We start from the raw sequence: 22,772 nt of genomic DNA on the forward strand, positions 1-22,772 counted from the left end.
GCTTTTAAAGTGAAGACACATATGTAATTACTCTCTATGACAGCTGTACTCATGTCTGATGCATGTGAACTGAAGAATGCTTTGGCTGATTGCGTTTGGCTCATTGCATTCTCATGCATGCTCAGATCTGCAGAAAAATAAAGAAAAATCAGAAACTACTCCAGATATAATGGAGTTGCTTGAGTTTTGCATTCATTTTGTAAAATCCTACAGGGACTAGATGAAGGCGGACAACACACCCTACCACTGGGATTTGCACAACCTACCACTGGGATTAGTTAGAGTAAAGGTTTTTGGGTATGAGATATCCTTTTTTTTAACAATTGACACTCATTTTGATGGCTTGAATTAAATCCTGAATAGAATGTTGCATCATATGATGTTATACTTGAACACTGGGTGTGATTTATCTCACTGGTTCTGCTGCTGCTTGGACTCTTTATTTATTGCCAGTGACACACAGACTCATCTTGCATATCCAGTAGTCCTGCTGAGTCTCATGAGGACAGGATAGGCTATGGTGCAGGATATTAAATGCCCAACAGCATGAACTTAACTCAATGAACTAAGGGATAGAAACTTGAGAGACACTTGATGCTTTCCTTCAGGAGCCGTAATGCTGTTAAATCTATCTGTAAACATACACTTATCATTCTGTCATCATGCTTGACAGAGCAGAATATAATCTCCATATATTACACGTTATTTTGTTTTTAGCTTGTAGATGCAGTTTATGATGATATGAGGATCGAAACTAAAGTGCATTATTGGTTGTGATCTCATTTCAAGTGTTTGGTGTTAGCTAAACATTTATGGCCATTCCTGTGTGTGATGAAAAAAAAATCCTCCAAAGGCCATTTTATATCGACTGTGGCGCTTCCCGATGTCACATGTAGCCTGACATCACGGGTCATGTCAACACCTCACGCAGTTCCATTTTAAAAAGTATTTCACCCCACACCTGCTGTATCAGAGCCGAGTCAGTGAAGTGTCAAATTTGCTCTTGCATGCTACACTACCCTGCTTGATGCTCTGTGTATTTTTTTTGTGTGCACGAGTGAAGCGTAAATTCCATAGATACTCATTGAAATCACAAAACCACAAGCTGTGCACTTTATTAAAAAACATAATCTATAAAGGGTTAGCCTGTAGCTGCACAGCAAGGTGTTTGTACTGCAGGATGCTCATTTTTATATCGACATGGGGAAACAAACAAAAATCTAAAAGTTGTTTACTGTCTCACTGTATTACATTGGTTTTTATAGGTGAACGGTTTTGTAAAGACAGCAGAATTATTTCAGGCAAAAAAAAAACAGTCAAAAGCGGTACGCTCGGTTTTCCGGCTCAAAAGAAAAAGCTCTCTGCTGGTCACTGCAGAAGCATTCAAGCACTTTGTGTAGCAGCAAAATAACAGAAATGGAAAATGTCAGCATTCTGATTTTTTACTGTTTACTGCTCATTACTGCGGAATGACCTCAAAGTCCACCACCAGGCAGAGTTGTTGTGATTCCAGCAGTGGCAATGGTAGAATTTCCTACCAGCACCTCTATTTCTCTTCTGAAACATGAAATAATGGAAGATCCTTTCTTCTGTATTTTCTTAGGCTTTCGTTTTTAGATTGTCAAATCATAAGACAATTTGAATAAGCAGAGGAAAACATGTACTGCACAAACCATACAGTATTTGTACACACATTTTGTGTCAGTGATTTGTACCATTTTGGATATAACCTACATTCTTAAATGTTAGGCAGGATCAAAATATAGTGAAAACTCTATAACAGTTACAAAACTCTGTGGTTAGCTTAACTGAATTGAATCCTTCATGGTGCATTACACTATGCGCACACTCATTCACGTACTTATTCACACCTAGAAGAAATTGATCTCAGTCAGTCCACCAACTGGCATGTTTTGGGGAGGTGAGAGGAAACCAGCGAATCTTGAAAGAACATGAACAGAAACTTCATGCATACAGTGAACTAGAAGGTTTGTGTATTTTCCGTATTCTTGTATAAATGTGACTTGAAATATGATTAGGTTTTCATCTAAGTCCTAGAACTAAACCAGAGAACTCAGTTAAAGACATGATACAAACCATTATTGTTACTAATTATCCAAAATGAAATATCTTTGTTTGAAAAATTACAAGACCCTTTGTTTCTAGTGACTGGTGTCACCCCAATGAACAGCAACAACTTCAATCCTGATTAATCCTGTACCATGTGTTGGAGGGATTTGGCGCATTCATCCTTATAAAACTGTTCTAACTCAATGACGTTGGTGGGCTGACTTGCACAGACAGCTCTCTTTAGGTCCTTCAACAACATTTCTATTGGGTTAAGGGCTGGACTTTGTTTCTTGACCACAGATTCTTATAGACTTGCTTATGCGCTAAGGGAAGATGTCTTGCGACATGACCTACATATGGCTAAGCTTCACTTCACAGGCAGATACCCTGACATTCTCCTGAAGAATTTGCTGGTACAATCCAGAATTCATATTCATCAATAATGTAAGCTGTCCTGGACTCGAGGCAGCCAAGCAACTCTCAAACCATGATACCACCACCCTCATGCTTATGGTTAGGATAGGATTCTTACATTATGTACAAATGTAGTTTAAAAAACTCTTTTGAAGAGTAGTGCCATCCTCCTTGCTATCCTGACATTAATGCTGTTCTTTTTCAGTATTCGTCTGATGGTAGACTTGAACATTATGACATTACTCTATTCAGAAGCGGCATGTAGGCTCTTAAATGTTACCCTGGGCTACCACTTTGCTGCGCCTTTGGAGTGATTATTACTGGATGATGACTCCTTGCCAGAGTAACTGTGGCGCTGATTTTTTCCATTTGTATACAGTATCTTCCACTTCACAGGAGGCCATCTTATTGATTCAAACACCTGACCTCAAATATCCTATCACCAAATACACCAATCTCAAAATTGTTGATATTCACACACTTTTTGGATACTTTTGCTCGGTTATTAAATGTAAATGTTTAATTACACCCTCATTATCTAGATTTGGGAAGAATTATATCTAAATTTATGAAGAATTACAGAGAATTGTAAGGGTTTACAGACTTTTAGCCTTCTATACAGTTACCGAGGTCAGTGTTATCCCCTGAACCGCAATGTCACCATGTAAAACCACACTAGTGCAAAACCTTTGAGTTGTGGTTTATTAATTAATGATTATTTATAAGACTTTTTAATTTAGCATCATTCTGAACAGGATTTTGAAGCCATTTCCCAAGAGAGATATTAAACGTATACATACAATACCAAAGAAAGCAGTGTAGTTTATCTAGTTTATCATCTAAATGCTTTTGAAAATTTGTAGCTGACCTTTTTTAATGATCCTGGACTAGAAAATCTTGTTTAATAATTAATTGTGGTTAAGTAGCTTGATACAATCTCACAGCAGCAGAAAAAAAAAATACAGACCACAACCAGTATTAAGTGACTTTATATAATGTTTTTTTTTGCTGAAGGACACGTGTCTTGTTCTATAACCTGTTTTGTGGAAGAATTCAGGATTTCAAGTAATTTGATTTATGACAATACTTCAACCAACTGCGAGAAAAAAAATAACATATAAAGAGTTTTCTTGGTTACTTTTGTGTTTATTCAGGATTCAGTTCCGAAGTAAGCAGTAATCAAAAATAAACCCTCTAAGACAAAGAAAAGCCATGAGCAATACATTTTAATGTTTATGAATCTTCTCTTTAATTAGCTTTTAAAATGGCATGTTATAATGTACACGTATGGCAAGCTTCATTTTAACCTTTTATCAGTCTCTTTGAGAACTGAGCTTATTACAGCTTGGGACAAACCTTTAAATATTCCTCCCCACTGTACTTGACAACATTTACTCTATTAGTCATTGAGCCACAGCATGTTCACTAACTGCTCGCACAATTGATTAGACTTCATATGCAAATAAGAAGTATTTCTTTAGGATCTTATAAATCTGGCCTGTAGGTTTAGTAGTGACAGATTATTTTCAAAATGTTTTGTAGATTGATTTGATACAACTTTAACAGTGATACATTCTATAGAGGTGGCATCATTACTTTTATTGGCTTGTTATTGTTCGTCTACAGTATGACATTTTTACAGCAACCTGAACAATCATTTTAAACTATGCATTTCTAGATGAGTTTGAGAAACGTGTCAAGATTAGACCAGGAATAAGACTCAGTTTGAATGAATGTGCAGTGTTGGTTTGATTGAAACATTTTCATTTATCTCCACCTTTTCCAGGGACGAGTAATGATGAGCTTGGGGTATTGGCAGTAATTGCACCCTCACTGGCCTCTGCTGTGGTTATGGATAGCTCAGACTAAGCCAGTGGGCAAATCCAGCCCTCTTGCATGCAGTACAGCCGCTGATGGGATGATCACTCAGCATCTGACATTTGCCAGATAGTCATTGGAGAGTTGCTTGGCACTCAGTAGTACATGCAAATCTCGGCGGGGAAACAGACGGCCTATTCCCAGTGTTAATTCACATTTTTAGATCACTATTCAGTCATTTGTTAAAGACCTGGCCTGTTTCAGCCTATGGGCGGGGTAGTTAATACCTCAGCCAAAAAAAAAAGGGATCTTATCCGCCTTTACAGATGTTCAATTAATTTTTTTAGGAACATAAACCCAGGACCACTGGTGTCAATGTTGCGACATAAATACGTTCTGCAGTGCAAAAGAGCCACATGGCTTAGTCAGATACAGTAGCTGTTTGTGTGTGTGTGTGTGTGTGTGTGTGTGTGTGTGTGTGTGTGTGTGTGTGTGTGTGTGTGTGTGGTGGATTTTGGAGGGTTGCATGGTTTATATCTTGGTGGGAACCAAATGTCTCCACAGAGATAGTATTATCTGACAGTTCTGACCTTGTGAGGACATTTCTTTGTAATCTAAAAAAGAAAAAGTGCCAAATGGTTTCCCATTGGGTACTAAAGTCAGTGTTGGTGTTAAGTTTTGTGGAAACAGAGCATACATTACCCGCAATAAAGCATTAATATTGATGACAATAAAAGGTCGTCACATGGATAGTAAGATAAACGTGTGTGTGTGTAGAATATTTATAGGCTTGAGTTGTACTGAACATAATAAGGTGTAGGCTGGTGCCTGGTGATGGTTAAGCCAGTGTGTGTGTGTGTGTGTGTGTGTGTGTGTGTGTGTGTGTGTGTGTGTGTGGTGGATTTTGGAGGGTTGCATGGTTTATATCTTGGTGGGAACCAAATGTCTCCACAGAGATAGTATTATCTGACAGTTCTGACCTTGTGAGGACATTTCTTTGTAATCTAAAAAAGAAAAAGTGCCAAATGGTTTCCCATTGGGTACTAAAGTCAGTGTTGGTGTTAAGTTTTGTGGAAACAGAGCATACATTACCCGCAATAAAGCATTAATATTGATGACAATAAAAGGTCGTCACATGGATAGTAAGATAAACGTGTGTGTGTGTAGAATATTTATAGGCTTGAGTTGTACTGAACATAATAAGGTGTAGGCTGGTGCCTGGTGATGGTTAAGCCAGGTTACCATATTAACTCTTAGCCCCCAGTGACAGTAAAACAAACATTGTTCATGAAATTTAAAGTAAGACACATGGAATTCCCACACATAAATAGAATTTTTAAATATGTGGGGTTATGCCATTGTAATCATGCTGTAGATTATTCTAGAACCTCTGCTCTTGAGCTCTGCTTGGTATGGGTGGGGCAGTCTGTCACTTTGGTAGGTATACATATGCCAACCTATACAAATGGCATCCCATGGTCTTGTGTAGAAAAATGCAAAGAAAAAACCCAACTGTGCATAATTGATGTCAATTCTCAATGCTTTGGTTATAGCTTATAAACGTTATCTTTAATAAAGTTTGCAAGACTAGCTGACTTGAATGCACAGGGCAGTTTCAGTGGCATTACTCTATGATGTGCAGGCAGACAAAGTATTCATGAGCAGTGGAGCAGTGAAGCGAGCATACAGAGAAACCGTGCATATGACAGCAATGATAATGAAAAAAAAATGAAACAACAAATGATGCCTTTTTACCTCCTTAAAATCCGATTTAAACTCCACCCACGTTAACATTTTAACCATGTTTTTTCCCCACACGGTTAAGCCAGCAGGATATTTCGGGTCCTGAGACAGACTGATGTGCTCTCGGGATATTTGTAATGGATAGAGTATTATTACAGTAGCAGTATGGTTGGTCGAGTGCATTTCTTCATAAAATATAACCATTGCAAGAGGCATTAATCACTATCAGACATTGATTTTAGTCTAAGTGCAAGGCTCCGGTACTGTTGAAACATTTTTGTTAGTTGAAATAAAGCTGCATTATGTGATTTTACTAAACACAGTCTGTATATTTTCCCAGCTTTCAATTACGTAGATTTCAAAATTAAGAAATTTGTCTTTAATTAAGGGATATAATCTTCAAATAAACAACGACAGACTGTCTTACATGAAATAAAACACAAAGCAGCATGGTACATATGTGACCCCTGAGCATCCCATGTGCCCCTACACCATCCCAACCATACCCCAGCGTGTCCTAAATCTATTCCTAACCACCCCACCCTGTCTTCACATGTCTCGACACCATTCTCACCTCTTCCCTGTATGCCCTGTGCCATTATCACCTCGTCCCCACTACATTGTACTGTTACACACAGATAGTGCAAATGTTTAGATTGTTCTGTTTCACATTATCATCCGTGCTAATTTTGTAATGAGAATAAATTAAAATTTAATTTTCAATCTGTTAATATTAGCTTCATAGACACTAAAATTAATTTGTAAACACCTGATTATCGCAGAGATTTTTTAAACATCCCATTCCAGATTCGTACTCTGCTGGGAAGGTTTCCACTAGACTTTGAAGTATGGCCGTGAGGATTTGAGTTCATTCAGCTACATGAGTGTTAGTAAGATCAGGGTCTGATGTTGGGTGAGGGGATCTGTGATGTAATCGTTCTGTAATATATTCATTTCAAAGGTTTTCAGTGGGATTGAGGTTAGAGCTTTGTGCAGGACGCTCGAGTTCTTCCACTCTAAACTTGCAAATCATGCAAATCATGTATTCCTGGAGCTTGATTTGTGCACAGCAGCACTGTCAAGCTGGAACAGGTTTGAGCATCTTAGGACCAGTAAAGGGAAATGCTCCAGTATGCAAAGACATTTTACATAAATGTGTGTGGTATATTTCTGAAAACAAAAACAAAAAAATCCATATACTGGAGTGACGGTTATGAGTCCAAAAACATTTGGCAGTATAGTGTATCATCTACTAGCCACTAGCTGTTTGACATGTTTTTTGAGGTTGGCTGTCAATTAATTTTAACGACCTAATGCCTGGATTTATTAATCATACATATGCTGGAGTTCTGTGAGAGTCGTGGTAAGGAGAGCCTTTAATGAGGTGTAATCCAATATCATTTTCTCACTGCAATTCATTACATTAATAAAATAAAATAAGAAAAAAAAAAATGAAACGCAGGTAGCACGGTGGCTCCTGCATCCCTGATTTATCAGCACAATATTAAATTACTGTCATATTTAGCTTTTCTTTTTCTCATCGTCTGAAAATACCCAAACAGTGATTTCAGAGTTTGAGTGCTGATTTTTATCTGGTTATACCCATGCACACTCCTAGCTCCCAGTGGCCTGCTGTCTATTTCCTACAAACAGAAAAGAGCATTGTTGATATTATTTGCTTTCTGGGGCACGTGTCCAATCTTGTGTGGCTGCAGGTTTTCATTTCATCGAAGCAGGAGTCACACCTAATTCTATCTGTCTAATCAGCTGATCTCTGCCTTTAACTAACTACAGTATGTGTGGCTTCTGCTTGGTTGGAATGAAAACCTGCAGCCAAACCAGCCTTTTGCAGATAAGATTGGATGCCCTGTTCCAGAGTACATCATTTAGACACCAGCCCTAAGCAGTGTATTGTATGATTTCATGAGTGTACTAGGATTGCGTGATATAACAGTTTCATCATTTCTACATGATATTCCATTGCCACAATGTCCAGTAACATTTAAACCAATTATATTATATTACAAAATGTGTCACCTTTAACATATTTTGCATACAAACTCTTGACTGAACTACGGTGAAATCTGTCAGTGCGTGTTTGACATCAGCTCTCTCACCAAATAGTTTCAGCTAAAAATGGTCAGAACCAGCTAAAAATGTCCACTGACATAGAGAAAAGGATGAAAATTCAGACCCCAAAAGATAAAATATCCTTAAAACAAAATTTTGAAATCTAACACATCACATATATTACTACTAATACTAATTTAAAAGCAATTAAATACACAGTTTTTGCTCTCCTGCTCTGATCAGCTCAGGATTTTCAGCAGCAGATTAACAAGAATCACCCACCAACCACCGGCTTTGTTTAATTGCTGCTGCCAGCCAGTGGTTTCCGACCGCACAGCTGATATTATGCTTTGTATGTTTACCTTTTGAAATGCAATTTTAAACCTTCCACTTGTTTCATATATTTTTAAAAATAGAATCATGTATGTAAATGTTTCAGGCGTGATTGCTAATTGAATCAGTTATATATCTATTATTACGGGTATATCTAACTCCCATATTTTTATTCATCAGCTTGCTATCTACCACAAACTAGATAATGAAGAATTTGGCAGAGAGATGGGAGAGTTTTGGAAATCTTCAGCACTTTATCGGGCAGGATGCCATCATAATGCAATAAAGCCTGCTATTTTTATAACATTAAATTAAGTAGCTCCTGGCAATCAGTATATTGACTTGGTATGACTAGTGTGTTGGCAATAACATCTGACCACTGCCAGACTAACCGCAAGGAGAGTTTCCAGTGTTTTTCATGTACCCCTTCTTAATCCCTTAAACATCCTCTAGCCAATGGTGGGTACAGATTTCTGTCACAGCTACATATTCCTATTAGTTTCATTGTATTTACTGAATAATTCATAGCAGTTGCTGTATATTTTTTAAGATAAACACTTCAGATCTTCCATCTCACTGCATTTTAAGTGATCTGTCTCGTTTACTTTGAGGAAAACGAGTGCAGTGATTATTTAACATCGAAAGAGTACCTTATCAGATAAATGGCTATGCCAAGACCTCAGAGAAAGTCTGTACCCTGCAGTAAACATTTCATTCCTAAAGCCTTTCTTCGTGTTCATTTTTTTTTGTTTGTACTGTATGACTTTCAGTCACACTTGGGTGATTGCATTTTACTTTGATTTTCACGTCTTCGCTGTCTCCATTGTCTCTGTCTCTTCATAATGCTTATGAATTGCCTTGGCTCTAACTTCTTTATAATTGCAGTATACTGCATTTATCTGTATTTAAATAACAAATAACAAAGTGAGCATTTATAATATGACTGATGACCCTGGTAGTCTGCAATTACTTCTGACTTTATTTCACATACTAAAAAGCCTTTTGGTTGCTAATAATGATATTATCATTCCGTTTATTGTATATATTCATCCTTGCCCATTTTTAAAGGATGAAGAATTTATAGCAAAAAAAGCAAATTAAACAACTGGGTTAAACATATCAATGTTCCTTTGCGTTTTTGTGACAAAGCCTAATTTTTATCTTATAATTCTTGTTGTTGATTTATAACCATGTAAGACCTCAGTTTGACTTCAAATAACTATGCTAATTCTAATTTGTGAACTTCACAGCACATCTCCTATTCATAACAGTGTAGTGCACTTGTGTTAGTGGCTCTGGTCTCTACAGGTTTCTCTATAGTGAACGTGGGATGTTGTTAAAGACAGACGCCTAATCCTATAGCGGTACTGACAAAAAAATAAAGCCACCAAACATATGGTGTATATGGCTAAATAAACTGGCAGCTTTTACTTGAAATGCTAATGAGTGAATTGAGACAAGAGCAAACATCAAGCCTCAATGAGGCTCAACCAACTCCTTTTTAGATTCATGGTGTCTTTGGCTCTTTAAAGGATGGGATCTATTACGCAGAGGCAACACTTTTCCTTGTTTGTAAGTAAAATGCAGTTGTTGGGCTCACAATGCTTTGAAGAAATGGTTTGATTAGAAGTGACATATTTTGTCATGGCATAAAACCAAATCTTTTTATAAAGACCACAGAATTCCAAGAGTACAAAAATAACGCTCTATGTATATGCGCGGTGTGCATGACATGTAGACTTTCCTTACATCTCATAAAATTAAAAAAGAAAAACAAAATATTATCCATTATTAACTATGCTAGGTTGGAACAACTCTGTATGCTTTAGATGATTTTTTAGCATTGCCAAGTAACAGTGGGCCTTTATACACCTGGTCAGTTCATGTGTTTTCTCTGAACCGATAGCTATCTGATTTGTTAAAACTGTTCCATTTACATTAGACCACATAAATGCGTCTTGGATATCAATAAATGCGATATCAATCCGATCTTTTTACTCTCGCCCAAAATGCAAATATATTTGACCTCACGTTTTGGTGTATGCAGTTTTCAGAATGCAATCAAAAAGAAGACGAAAAAACTTGTTACGACGGTTATGCTACAAAAAACAGCATTTACTGTTTGCTGCATGTGACAAACAATGACAAACAAAGTGACAAACAACCAGTAATTTCATATTTATGTGTGTGAAAATGTAGCAGAAATTAGTAACCTATTTTCTATTGACCTCTTCATCTCCATTTTATGCTTCAAACTATAGAGGCGCAACTTTCCGATTGCATCAGGAAATGCCAGCGTGGGCTTGAGCACAAGAAAATAAGTCAGATGCATTATGTGTACCCGAGATGTCTTAGAGATGCAGGAAAGTATACTTAACATCAGTTTCTGACAGAGTTTCACCATCACCATGATGAAAATGGAAAATACTCTAGTGCACGGCTTGGTAACTGGTGGCAATATATTTCAGTAGATGCAGTGAACACTTAAAAAAAATTCTGAAGTATATCCGATCAGCGTATAAAAAGACAGAACTGACTGTAGTTGTGTGACTTTAGTTTTCTGAACATGAACGATCGTGGGTTCAGTAGCAGATTCTCCTTTGCAGTCAAACTCCAACTTTTGTGTAAATTATTTCTCTGAAAGCAGTTCATTGGCAAACGGAAGTGTTTCCACAGAATTTTATAGATCCATATGTCAGTCAGCATGCAAATACAGGTACAAAACTACTTTATTTAGAAAGCCTTCAACCAGATTCAATACACGAGTGGAGAAGGTGAAGAAAACTCTACATGAAAGAAGGTGATGTGCAAACATCATGAAAAGGGAAAAACATTCAGAAACAAGAATACAGAACTAGATTCAGGAACCTGTTCAGATGCTTTAAAAACATAGGTAATGACTGGTGTGCATACTGCAGATCGAATAGGATCACTGAGTAACTACTGTAGACCATGTGTCTGTGATTAGTAATCAGGTGAGTTAGAACATTCAAGAACGGAGATGTCTTTGGTGACCATGTTGGTAGACTGCATGTTGTTCTAGAAAGTGCAGTTGGATGCCGATTCCAGCATTGTATTCTATTTATCTTGCTTGTCTGATGAGGGAACTGATAACATGGCTTGCTAGGTTACATGCTTTAATTTATTTATGAACAATTTATTAAATCATACTGGATGATCGCAATTAGTGCAGTTCCACACAAGAAGAGAGAGAGAGAGAGAGAGAGAGAGAGAGAGAGAGAGAGAGAGAGAGAGAGAGAGAGAGAGAGAGAGAGAGAGAGAGAGTTTGGCCATGCTATAGTATAAACATTGGAAACAGTTGACAACTCCATAAAAATTCCATGATCTCCTAACAAAAATTTTCACAATTTCAATGGTTATGCCTTTTTCCTTTGCAAAGTTTAATAAACACTTTTCACAAGTCATAGTAACCTATCTGTTATTATAGGAATGATAACATTAGTACTTTGCTGTTAATATAAACCTTTTCCACTCAATTTCATGATATTTGTATTCCTATTGTGCTTTTTCCCAATGGACAAAGCAGTTTTCTTTGAAATCTGGATATAAAATTTCAATTACATTTAGAAATGTATCTTAATAAGCAAGCCAGAGCAGCAATGTCAAGGAAAATCTATATGAGATGACATGAAGAAAAAACCTTGAGAGTAACAAGATTTAGAAAGGAACATATTCTCATCTGTGTGACATTGGATAAGGAGATTATTAAACATTTCTTTTTCTAGTCACATAATGCCATGTTTGAACTATGTACCGAACTGTGATGGAGAGTTGAGTGTAAACTGTTTATAACAATTGCAGCTCTCAGTCAATCCAAGTGACATGTTCCAGCTAGAACTGCTACCAGAGCAATGTTATTCTAGAAAATAATTGCACACCTTCTGGGTTGAGGGTTCAGTCATGCTATAGTATAAATAATACACTCAAAAACACACTGATTTTATTACTTTATGTACAGTATAGTAGTGTCCATGTATATATTCTATACCGACAGGAGAAAAGTAAATGCCTTTCATTATATTCATCATACAAGTACTTTAGATGAAAGTAACCCACAGCTGGAAATACCGTCTGGAGTACTTATTGTTAAATACACAAAGGCTAAAAATCTGGGAGGGTAAAAGTTGTCACTGGGACATCCATCAGTTTGTGATCATGTGATTTCCTGGAGACAGACACACTAATTTACTGCTCTGACACTTGCTTTAACACTCAGCTATTTATAAACATGGATGAGGAACTAGCTTGCCAGCTTCTTGGTCATCCTGCCTCCCCATGCTCCGTTCATGTTTGGTTTCCTCTGGCTTAAGAAGCACAGCCCTCACATAGACTGGGCCAGCGATTGGGTACTTGACTGGAGAACCCTCTGCCTTACCCCCACACCTTTCACACCAGTTGCAAACCCCAACAGATCTCCTATTATCCTAAGCTCTTTTCTCTCGATCTACTGTACCATCACTTGGGGAAGGACTTCAGCAAAACCAGAGCTTCTTTCCAGCCTCCTTATTGGCACTATGACTGTGCCATTGACCTTCTGCCTGGGACCATACCTCTTCACAGCAGCCAGTACCATCTAAAGGGCCCCAAAATGGAAGAGGTGACCAGCTATATACAAGTATCCCTCAATGCCGGGAATCTTCTGCCCATCATCCTCTCCTGTCGGGGCCGTCTTCTTCGAACAAAAGAAGGACAAGACCCTCCACCCTTGCACTGACCATAAAGGAGTCAAGAGGCTCAATAGATTACCATCAAGAATTTGTAAACTTTGCTTTTTATTTCTTCCATTTTCAAACTTCTCCAGGAAGCCACCATCTTTGCCAATTTGGACCAGCACAATGCAGGATGGCATTCAACTGCGATACACAGAAAGCATAGCAGATCCTCATCCCCGGGGAACTGGTTAGTTAGGATAAGTTCATATTTTATTTGTTTGTAGAAGTAGCAATAACGAAGTGAACCAACAAAGCAGCGTTTCATTCAGTCAGCCGTGGAACGGAAACAGAACGAAAGGTGTTAAGAGGTACGATAGTCACTTTGTACTAAAGACGCATACGGCTTCGTCAGACCTAAGGGGAAGATCATGTTCCTCTTATTAGCAGCAGCGGAAAGAATGTGTAAAGAGGCTTCGGTACGGATCTCACATCAAGCACTTTTTATACCTGAGCATGAGGCAGCCTGTTTCTCTCTCACACCTCAAGCAAGCCCTAATCATCTCCTGGAGATTTTCTGAATTAATGAGCTGACAGACAGGCAAATTGATGGAGGGATACCATGCTGTTGTTCCACATATCTGTCCAAATCCAGATCTCTTTCGATTGTCCTCAAAATCATCTGATCATTGTCATGATTACTATCATTGTTGTTAACATTTTGATCATGATAATTATCACTATTGTCATTGCCATCATTGTTGTCGTCCATGTGTCATTTTCATTGTCATAGTCATTGTCATCATAACGATCATCACTGTTAATAACATACTGAAAATAAAAAAAAATACGTTTGTATTATGGGGTCCATTTTTTTTTTGTACAATGAGTCACGACTGTAAAGCATTTGTTTGTTGAACCTCTGCTTTAACTAATTTATTACTTTATAATTAAGTTCCACAATATGACTGTTTATCATCCATCACAGGTTTTTCTTGTTTCTGCATTTCATCTCCTTTACTGTATGTTCAGCTTATTTTTCTCTGTAGTGCGCATATGTTTTCTTGTTTTAGTTTTTTCTCAGTTTCATTCATCACCATGAAATGTTCATTACATGACCAGGCCTTGTGCAAATGAAGTAAAATTATGTTTACTACATATTCATGAACTCTGTCTTTTATATTGAAAGATGAAACCAAGCCAAGTGCAGTTGTACAGTTATCTTTCTGTATCATCTGAAGACAAGAGCATGTTTGCGTTATGTTGGAATTACAGTGCTAACAAGCTCCTGATTGGTATAAATTGTATAACATTGTTGTTAAACTCATAATTATCAGAATGGGGCCACTGCATTTTCTGATACGTCTGACTTGACAGTGAAAAATGGCTGGAGGCTTCCACAGTTGAAGATAGCTAGGTGCATAAGGTCTAGAACTGTACTGTATGTGTCAGACATGAATTATGATTTCCTAGTATTAACCCTATAAAAAAATAGCACAACGTGTCTAGCCTTCTATCCATAAGACAAGCCTGGTGTTTGGGTTTCCATAGAAACTCATTTCTGTGTCTAAGGAGATTAACAGCTCTAAGTCGTCATCTTGTAATTACTGTAATTTCAGCATGATGTGAAAGCACTGTTAGTATTAGCATAATACAGTGAAAAGAGTTTCATGTTTTATTCTTTTTACATATTAGAGCAGCATATATCTAAGAATGGTTGTACTCATGCTTTTTCAACGTTATCCTTGGTTTTGAAAGAATCTTTTTTAATGGTTCTTAAGGATTTGCTTGGAACTTCTGGCTCTTACTTTCTTACTAGTACATATAGTTTCACTCACTCACTCTCTCACTCATTTTCTACCGCTTATCCGCTTATACTCGGGTCACGGGGAGCCTGTGCCTATCCCAGGCGTCATCGGTAGGCAGGATACACCCTGGACGGAGTGCCAACCCATCGCAGGGCACACACACACTCTCATTCACTCACGCAATCACACACTACGGACTAGGGACAATTTTCCAGAGATGCCAATCAACCTACCATGCATGTCTTTGGACTGGGGGAGAAAACCGGAGTACCCGGAGGAAACCCCCCATATAGTTTCATAGAAATATTAAGTTTCTCAACAAACTTTGATTTCATGGTTTACAATAAGCTTAATTTAAACGTTCTGATTTAAAAGTAAAAATTCAATTAAAAGCAAAAAAATGACTTGCCAGAAAATTACTCAGTTAAATTATGGAGTGTAAGCGTGACCAATTTATGTAGTTTTAATGTAAACCATTTGCATTTTGAAATCACATCAGGATGGTACCACTGATAGGAGCTATAACTATAGTAGTAAATATAGAAGCTTAACACATGCATGGAGGAATAGCACAGTGGTAATGTGGCTGTTGTTAAACACTAGTGTTGTGAATATGATTCTCAGCTTACTGTAGGTGTGAGCTTGGTGTCTGATTTTGTTCAGGACTGAAAATACATGCTGAGATCATGTTGGAGGAACAAACACTGTGTTCATATATCTTAATATAATCATGTAGAACTGATGTTAGCATGTGAATTAAGCTGGTTCAGTTAGTCTACTTTTCAGAAACATATTCAAGTACACTAGAAAAAGAAACAGTGTACTTGAATATGTAGTACTTAGTACTTATCTAAGGGCCTTTATACACCTGGTCACTTCATGTGTTTTCTCTGATCTGATAGCTATCTGATTTGTTAAAACTGTTCCATTTATATTAGGCCACATAAATGCGTCCCGCGAATCGGATATCAATCCCATCTTTCTACTCCTGCCCAAAATGCAAATATATTTTACCTCATTTCCGGGGTAATTGAAATGGAACACGCTTTGGCGTGTGCGGTTGCTACAAAAAACAGCATTTACTGTTTGCTGCATTTTCGCTGGCAGCAGCAGTGCATTTTAAGACCCAACGAGACGCCTGGGTGAAAGATCGGAGCCAGCGCTGGTGGGAAAACATATTTCTTTCTGGTGCGATGCACGACTCTCGAGTCACCTGCGAGTGACGTACTTCCGTTTGGGAGGAGTATAGCGCTGACGTATGTGGCTTGAACAACCACATGCATTTACACCTGTCCAGTTTCATCTGAAATGCGTCCCAGACCACCTCCTGTAGGGGTTTGAGCGATCGGATGTATATCCGTCTCGAAACCGTTTCGGAAGGCATTTACACCTGGTCTTTTTACCATCGGATAGCTATCGGATCACAGAAACGCATGAAGTGACCAGGTGTAAAAACTCCCTAAGAATCTGATTATAGAAATCTTACATATGCTGTTTATATAGAACCTTTAAGGGCTCCTTCTGCAGGACAAGCTTAAGAATAACTCTGAATATACAGTACATACACAGGTTGAAGTTACAAACTAGCAAACAAACCCAGATTACTTAGACATTTATCAGAGTAAAATAACTTCAATTAGGTTCTTATGTGTCCTTATTGTGGTTGTTTTGCTGTCTCACACTTTTACCAGTGATAACCATACAGGCTTAACTCTACTATGTATTTCTCTTTTTTATTTTTATGGAATTTCGTTACTGACATTTTGCTCTTTGCTTGTGTTTTGTAATTAGCACCCCCTACTGTCCGGATCGTGCACTCAGGCCATGCATGTAACGTGGAGGAGGAGCGCTACACAGAGAGAGTGTACACTATCCGGGAGGGTGAGACCCTGGAGCTCACGTGCCTGGTGACTGGACACCCGAGGCCACAGGTGAGCCCCCATTACTCATCAGACACATATCAGCCTTCTTTAGTGATATTCTAATTTTTACTGTCCCTCTGGATGTAATGCAATATTTAGATATTTTATCTCAAACAGCTCACAGTTTCTGTCTTGTGCCCATTTCCAAAACACTAAACACATACCCAAGTGCTAGAGGGTCTTTACTGTTCTGCTCTGCAAAATCAATCTCTGGATGTAAATCTGCACTCAATCTTCCCCAGCTGTCCCCATCCACATCTCCACCCATTGCCAAATTGGAGCAATTAAAACTTTAAGGTAAATGGAGGCGTCAGTTTTATTTATGAATGTTTTAAATGTGCCAGGCATAGTCATGGTACTCATCATCTCCTGAGTTTCCACAGGGGAGGTGGAGTGCTGCTGGGAGAAACAGCTCTATGCTCTAATCCATTCTGGTGCAATGGGTTGGCTCCTCACATATTTCCCAGTTGACCGTGTCCACAAAACGAACCGGATAAACACCACTAACCCAGAATAAATCCATTTGCTGGAGCTAAGTCAAGCAGAAGAGTTTCTTCCTCTGTAGCCTAGTTGACAGGTATACATCATTGTTAGGGGGAACAGTCTTTACAGATCATGCTGTTGCTTTTCTAATTTAAATATTAAATACACATCTATCCATCTATCTATCTATCTATCTATCTATCTATCTATCTATCTATCTATCTATCTATCTATCTATCTATCTATCTATCTGTCTGTCTGTCTGTCTGTCTGTCTGTCTGTCTATCTATCTATCTATCTATCTATTTATCTATCTGGTGTATATATATATATATATATATATATACAGTGACTTAGTGTTTGGCCCGTTTGCCACACCTTTGGGGTTGGGGGTTTGATTCCCTTCTCTGTCCTGTATGTGTAAAGTTTACATCTTCTCCCTGTGCTTCAGGGCTTTCCTCTAGGTACTCTGGTTTCCTCCCCATATCCAAAGACATGTGATGTAGGCTGATTTGCATCTTTCTTTTTGCCCTCTACTGAACAGTGCTGCAGGTGACTAATCACACAAGCTGCAGAGCTCTGTCTTGTGTTGAAGTGCCTGAATCATGCATGTGTGCTTCTATTTTTATTACTGGTCCTGCAATGAAAGACACATTAGATGCATTATGGTTACACAAAACCCCAGTATATTACACATGATTATTGCACAGTGTGGGTGGATTCTCTAATCTTATTGGTCAGAAAGCACAAATTAATCTTAAATAAACACACAGCTCAGATGGTAGTTCCTGCTCTAGCATGAAATATAGGTTGATATAAATGTGTTGGTTCCAAAAACATTATTGTTTCTGTAGTAGCTCATTTACAGAGAAATGTATGATGGACACTCAACAGAATCAAATCCTAATAAACGAGAGTTCTATTGCTTTACAAATAAAAATCTATAATTCTATGCGTTTTTTCAATAAAAATGTATATATAACATGAAGGGCATTTTTTGAGTGTAAATGTATATGCTGGGTAATTTTAGGGTAAAACTATCTTATAGACATGATCCTCATGCCTATAAAAGAGTTGGGACAATTGCTCAGACACAACACAGTAAAGCTCATTTATTCTGACCACAGGTTCAAATCTGAGACTGAGACTGTTAAAACCCATCTATATTCATGTTTTTTTTTTCAAACAGGGAATCATTTGGTCTCATTTGATCAACCGATAGGCTCAGTAGCTAATGGATCAAGCACCGAACCCCCCCAACTGCTCCCCGGGCGTCGCAGCATAAATAGCTGCCCACTGCTCAAGGGTGTGTGTTCACTGCTGTGTGTGTTCACTGCTGTGTGTGTACACTTTGAATGGGTTAAACGAGAACAATTTCTGAGTATGGGTCACCGTACTTAGCCGTATGTCACGTCACTTTCACTTTTTCACTTTCACTTTAATCAAGTTGTTTTAGGTTGTCAAGTTTGAAAGGCACCTATTAGACACCAGCATCTGACACTGTGTTGTGGTCAGATGAAAGTAAATTTAACCTTTGGAGAAAAAATAAAATAAAATAGAAATTTGAACCCAGAAGTGTTTCTGGAGACTAAAAATACTTGACTATTTTTGTGATGCTAATTCATTTACAATTTGTTTATATTAACCCTAGTCATGAATAGTGATATATAAATATTTTCAGGAAAAAATGCACCCAGCAAATCTTTACTATCTTAGTAAAGAAAGATGTTATGAACAAAGGAACATTATTTTTTCAATGATTTCTTCATTATCAGATTATAACAAGGATAAGATCATTAAGCCTATTTCTTGACATAATGGCTAATTAGAAGCTTAAAATTGCAGATAAGTTTGCTTCTTTCTAGAAATAATGATTCAAAGTAAGCAAAATTATATTAGCTGCCAATAGAATAAGATTATTTCAAGCTCGGGTTAATTGAGTAAAAAATAAGGAAATAGCCTTCTATTTGTTTACAAAACACCAATCTAATTTAAAGATATTATATATCTTTAATATTACATGATATTCAATATTACATGATGTTCAATATTACATGAACTTGTTTCAGAGTCCTTGTTCAGAATATTTGAAGTTATTAGCATAGCAGTGTATTATTTTTTAAAATAATACACTGCTATGTTAAAATGCTATGCTAATAACTACAAATATTCTGAACAAGGATTCTGAAACAAGTTCATGTAATATTAATCTTTAAATTAGATTAGTGTTTTTTAAACAAATAGAAGGCTATTTCCTTATTTTTTACCCAATTAACCCGAGCTTGAAATAATCTTATTCCGTATCATCATGTGAATATTGTGATAGTACAAAACATCATAATAAACATCTGAAAAATGACCTAATTCAACTGCACTCCTCAGTACACAGATTAACGCTGTATAGCAATTTATTGAATCTTGCAAACAAATGTATTTTCTTTTGCTCTAACAAACATTCAGCATTCAAGCATCAAGGAGCAAACCTGTATCACTCCAACACCACAACCCCGGGTGGACTCTGTATTCCTGAGTGAACTTTAAACAAACACTGCTGTCTCAAATATTCATTCATGTAGAGCATGTTCAGACAGGAGGAAAAAGCTTTTTCAAACTTGACCAAGAGGCTGTTTTTGTACAGAGCTTAATTGGTTGGATTAGATAAATGAAATGAGATCTGATGATGTCTTGGGAATTGACTCTGCCCATTTACCTTAATTAATATTTAATATGACTTTAATTACCATACACACCATTAATTTGTACACACTTACCCTGGTTTCTTGTGCATTAAAGATATCGACTCATATTTCATTTAAAAAGGTGAAACCTTTTGAATTAGTTTCGATGCTACCGTGTTTTCATTTTTGAGATGATTTATCTCCTCCAGTCCACATGGTGGTGGCTTATTGTTTTTATATCTCTACTGTTAATTACAAATTGAAGAAGGGGTTGTAGGTGGGATCAAGAGTATTTTTTAGGAAACCAAATTATGAAGATATATTAGCACGAAGATGATGCTTCTGGCTTTTCACTGCAATGCCAGCAATGCAGTTAGGAAGTGATACTGATCACATCTTGGTGTTCCACTGGGAGGCACAGTTTATTGGCAAAAAGATATATTACACATATCATACATTGTGTTTGTGGTTTGTCATTTAGAAGAAGTGCGAATTCATGTTAACATGTTTTGCCAGCCTTGTTATGTTTTTGGCTTAATGGGATTGCAGTTTTGCTTCCATTAGTCTCTATTCATGGGTGCTACTTCACTTGCCATTTTAAAGCATATACACACTGAGCTGTTTGTGTTGAAGTCCTCATTTCAAAATTTGTCAATGGTCTTCAGAAATTAGAAGTTTCTCTCTAGTTTTCCTAAAACAAAATGGCATTCTAGCACATATTTCCAGTACATGCAGGCTGCTTTTTTTAATTGACAGTAGCAATGGATAGCAAGGCCGTGCAATGACTGTCTAATTTCACAAGGGCTGCATGAATTGTGTAACATTGTCGGCTCAAATCCCCAGTTCAGTGCTGAGCTCAGGTTACTGTCTGTACAGAGGTTTATGTGTTTTTCGTGGGTTATCTCAAGGGATCACTGATTTCCTTACAAAATCATGCCAGTAGGTGGATTGGTGTGAGTGCACTGCTCAAAATGACAGCAAGCTGAAATATCTTGAGTATAGTCACATTGGTCTCCTATTAAAAGATTACAAGAAACCAATTCTAAGTAAATGATGTCACGAAAAATAAATCATTTGATATATATTTATTATATTTAATATAAGAAGTCAAAATACATATTATAAAATATATATATTATAATAAATAGTAAATACATCTGACTAGATTTAATTTAGATGTATATTATCACACACTGTCATGTTTGCTCTTTGTGGGTTTGTTCACTGTTCAGCAAATATGAAAATGAAACATTATTTTTTAAGCATTTAGATTGTCTTTTGAATCCAATTCTTCTTGAACATGCATAAAGAAACATCCTTTTTCCGGTTCAGGACACCACTCCAATATTGAATGAGTACTGCAGTAAAAAAAAATGCTGGGTTTTATTTTAATACATAGAAAAAAATTATGTTTTGCTCCCCACATGCCATGAGCAGGCAAAATGAGTTCCATTGTTTAATCAAAAAGGATCAGTGCATGAGTCAGTCACGTCATAGAGAACATCTGCACTACTGTGCTTTTTCATTAATTTCTGAACAAACATGGAATGTTGCTTTGCAATCTGAATACAGATTGTTATAAATATAATCTTTTAAACAATATGGATTTAACAAGAAAGTATTGGTCCTGTCCTGTGGAGACTTCATGTTCTGAGTGTATACTGCTCAAAAAAATTAAGGGATCACTAAAATCACAGTTTGGATCTTGAATATTCACATAAAGAAAATCTTTACTTCTGTACATTAAATCATTATGTACTAAAATATTTGAGAACAAAGTGACATCATCCAGCGGAGGGTTAGATTCAAAATTAAACCAAAATTAAAGTAAACACATTTTTTTACAGGCTGATCCAACCTAAATACATTTCATCATAGCAGCTCATTAAGTAAGTCAGTAGTGTGTGTGGCCCCCATGTGCCTGTATGCACTCTTGACGAGGTGATGGATGTTCTCCTCCCAGACCTGGAGCAGGGCTTCACTGGGATCCTAGGCAATCTCTGGTGCTACATAATGTCCCAGACTTTCTCAGTTGGATTCAGGTCTGGGGAACATTAGGGCCAGACAATGGCATCAGTGCCTTCGTCATCTAGTAACCTCCTATACACTCTGGCCACATGAGGCCATGCATTGTCATGCACCCTGGGCCCACTGCACCAATGTAAGATCTAATGATGGCCCTAAGGATTTTATCCCTGTGCCTAACAGCAGTAAGGGTACTGCGTATGGAGGTCTATGCGACCCTCCAAAGATTTTCCTTCCCAGACCATTACTGTCGTACTATAAAACCCATCAATGAGAGAGCAATTGTCTGTGGCCACCACCTGCAGAACCATTCCCTTTTTTGGGGGTTATCTTGCTGTTGCCTTTTTTTTTTCATTTGCAAACATTTAATACCAGTATAATAATACGGACAAAATCCATAGCATAAAAAGTAGCGACTTTTATAGAGCACAGTGTTTTTTTAAAGGTTGCCTGTTATTGTTTCATTAATAATAAAACAGTAATGTGTAGAACAGAGCAAAACAAAATGTGTACTAAAATTTCTGTACTCAAGACTGTAATAAATTAATCAACCAGTGTTGAGGTCAGTATGAAAGCAACACATTTACTTTCAGAATTATAGATCAGCCAATACCTTCTATTTATAATTGGCCATCTCCATCTGAAGAAAGACCGTCTCCTTCTTTGCTGAAAATAAAAGCCTGAGGAGGACGAAACAAAGTATTTCTGGTACGGTTTGTTGGGTAAAGAAATTCTCAA

The 22,772-nt window shown here is 37.3% G+C and overlaps 1 protein-coding gene across 2 annotated transcripts in view; it reads left to right on the forward strand.

The window, feature by feature from the left end:
* The window catches only part of mdga2a (MAM domain containing glycosylphosphatidylinositol anchor 2a), a 185,014-nt gene that overhangs the window by 41,237 nt on the left and 121,005 nt on the right, over positions 1–22,772 (forward strand). For both annotated transcript variants that reach the window (XM_027166342.2, XM_027166343.2), the window contains exon 2: positions 16,718–16,857. In XM_027166342.2, the coding sequence (XP_027022143.1) occupies positions 16,718–16,857 (140 nt within the window). The remainder of the gene's footprint in view (positions 1–16,717; positions 16,858–22,772) is intronic.

The sequence above is a fragment of the Tachysurus fulvidraco genome, chromosome 16 (genome assembly GCF_022655615.1).
Source record: "Tachysurus fulvidraco isolate hzauxx_2018 chromosome 16, HZAU_PFXX_2.0, whole genome shotgun sequence".
NCBI classification, from domain to species: Eukaryota; Metazoa; Chordata; class Actinopteri; order Siluriformes; family Bagridae; genus Tachysurus; species Tachysurus fulvidraco.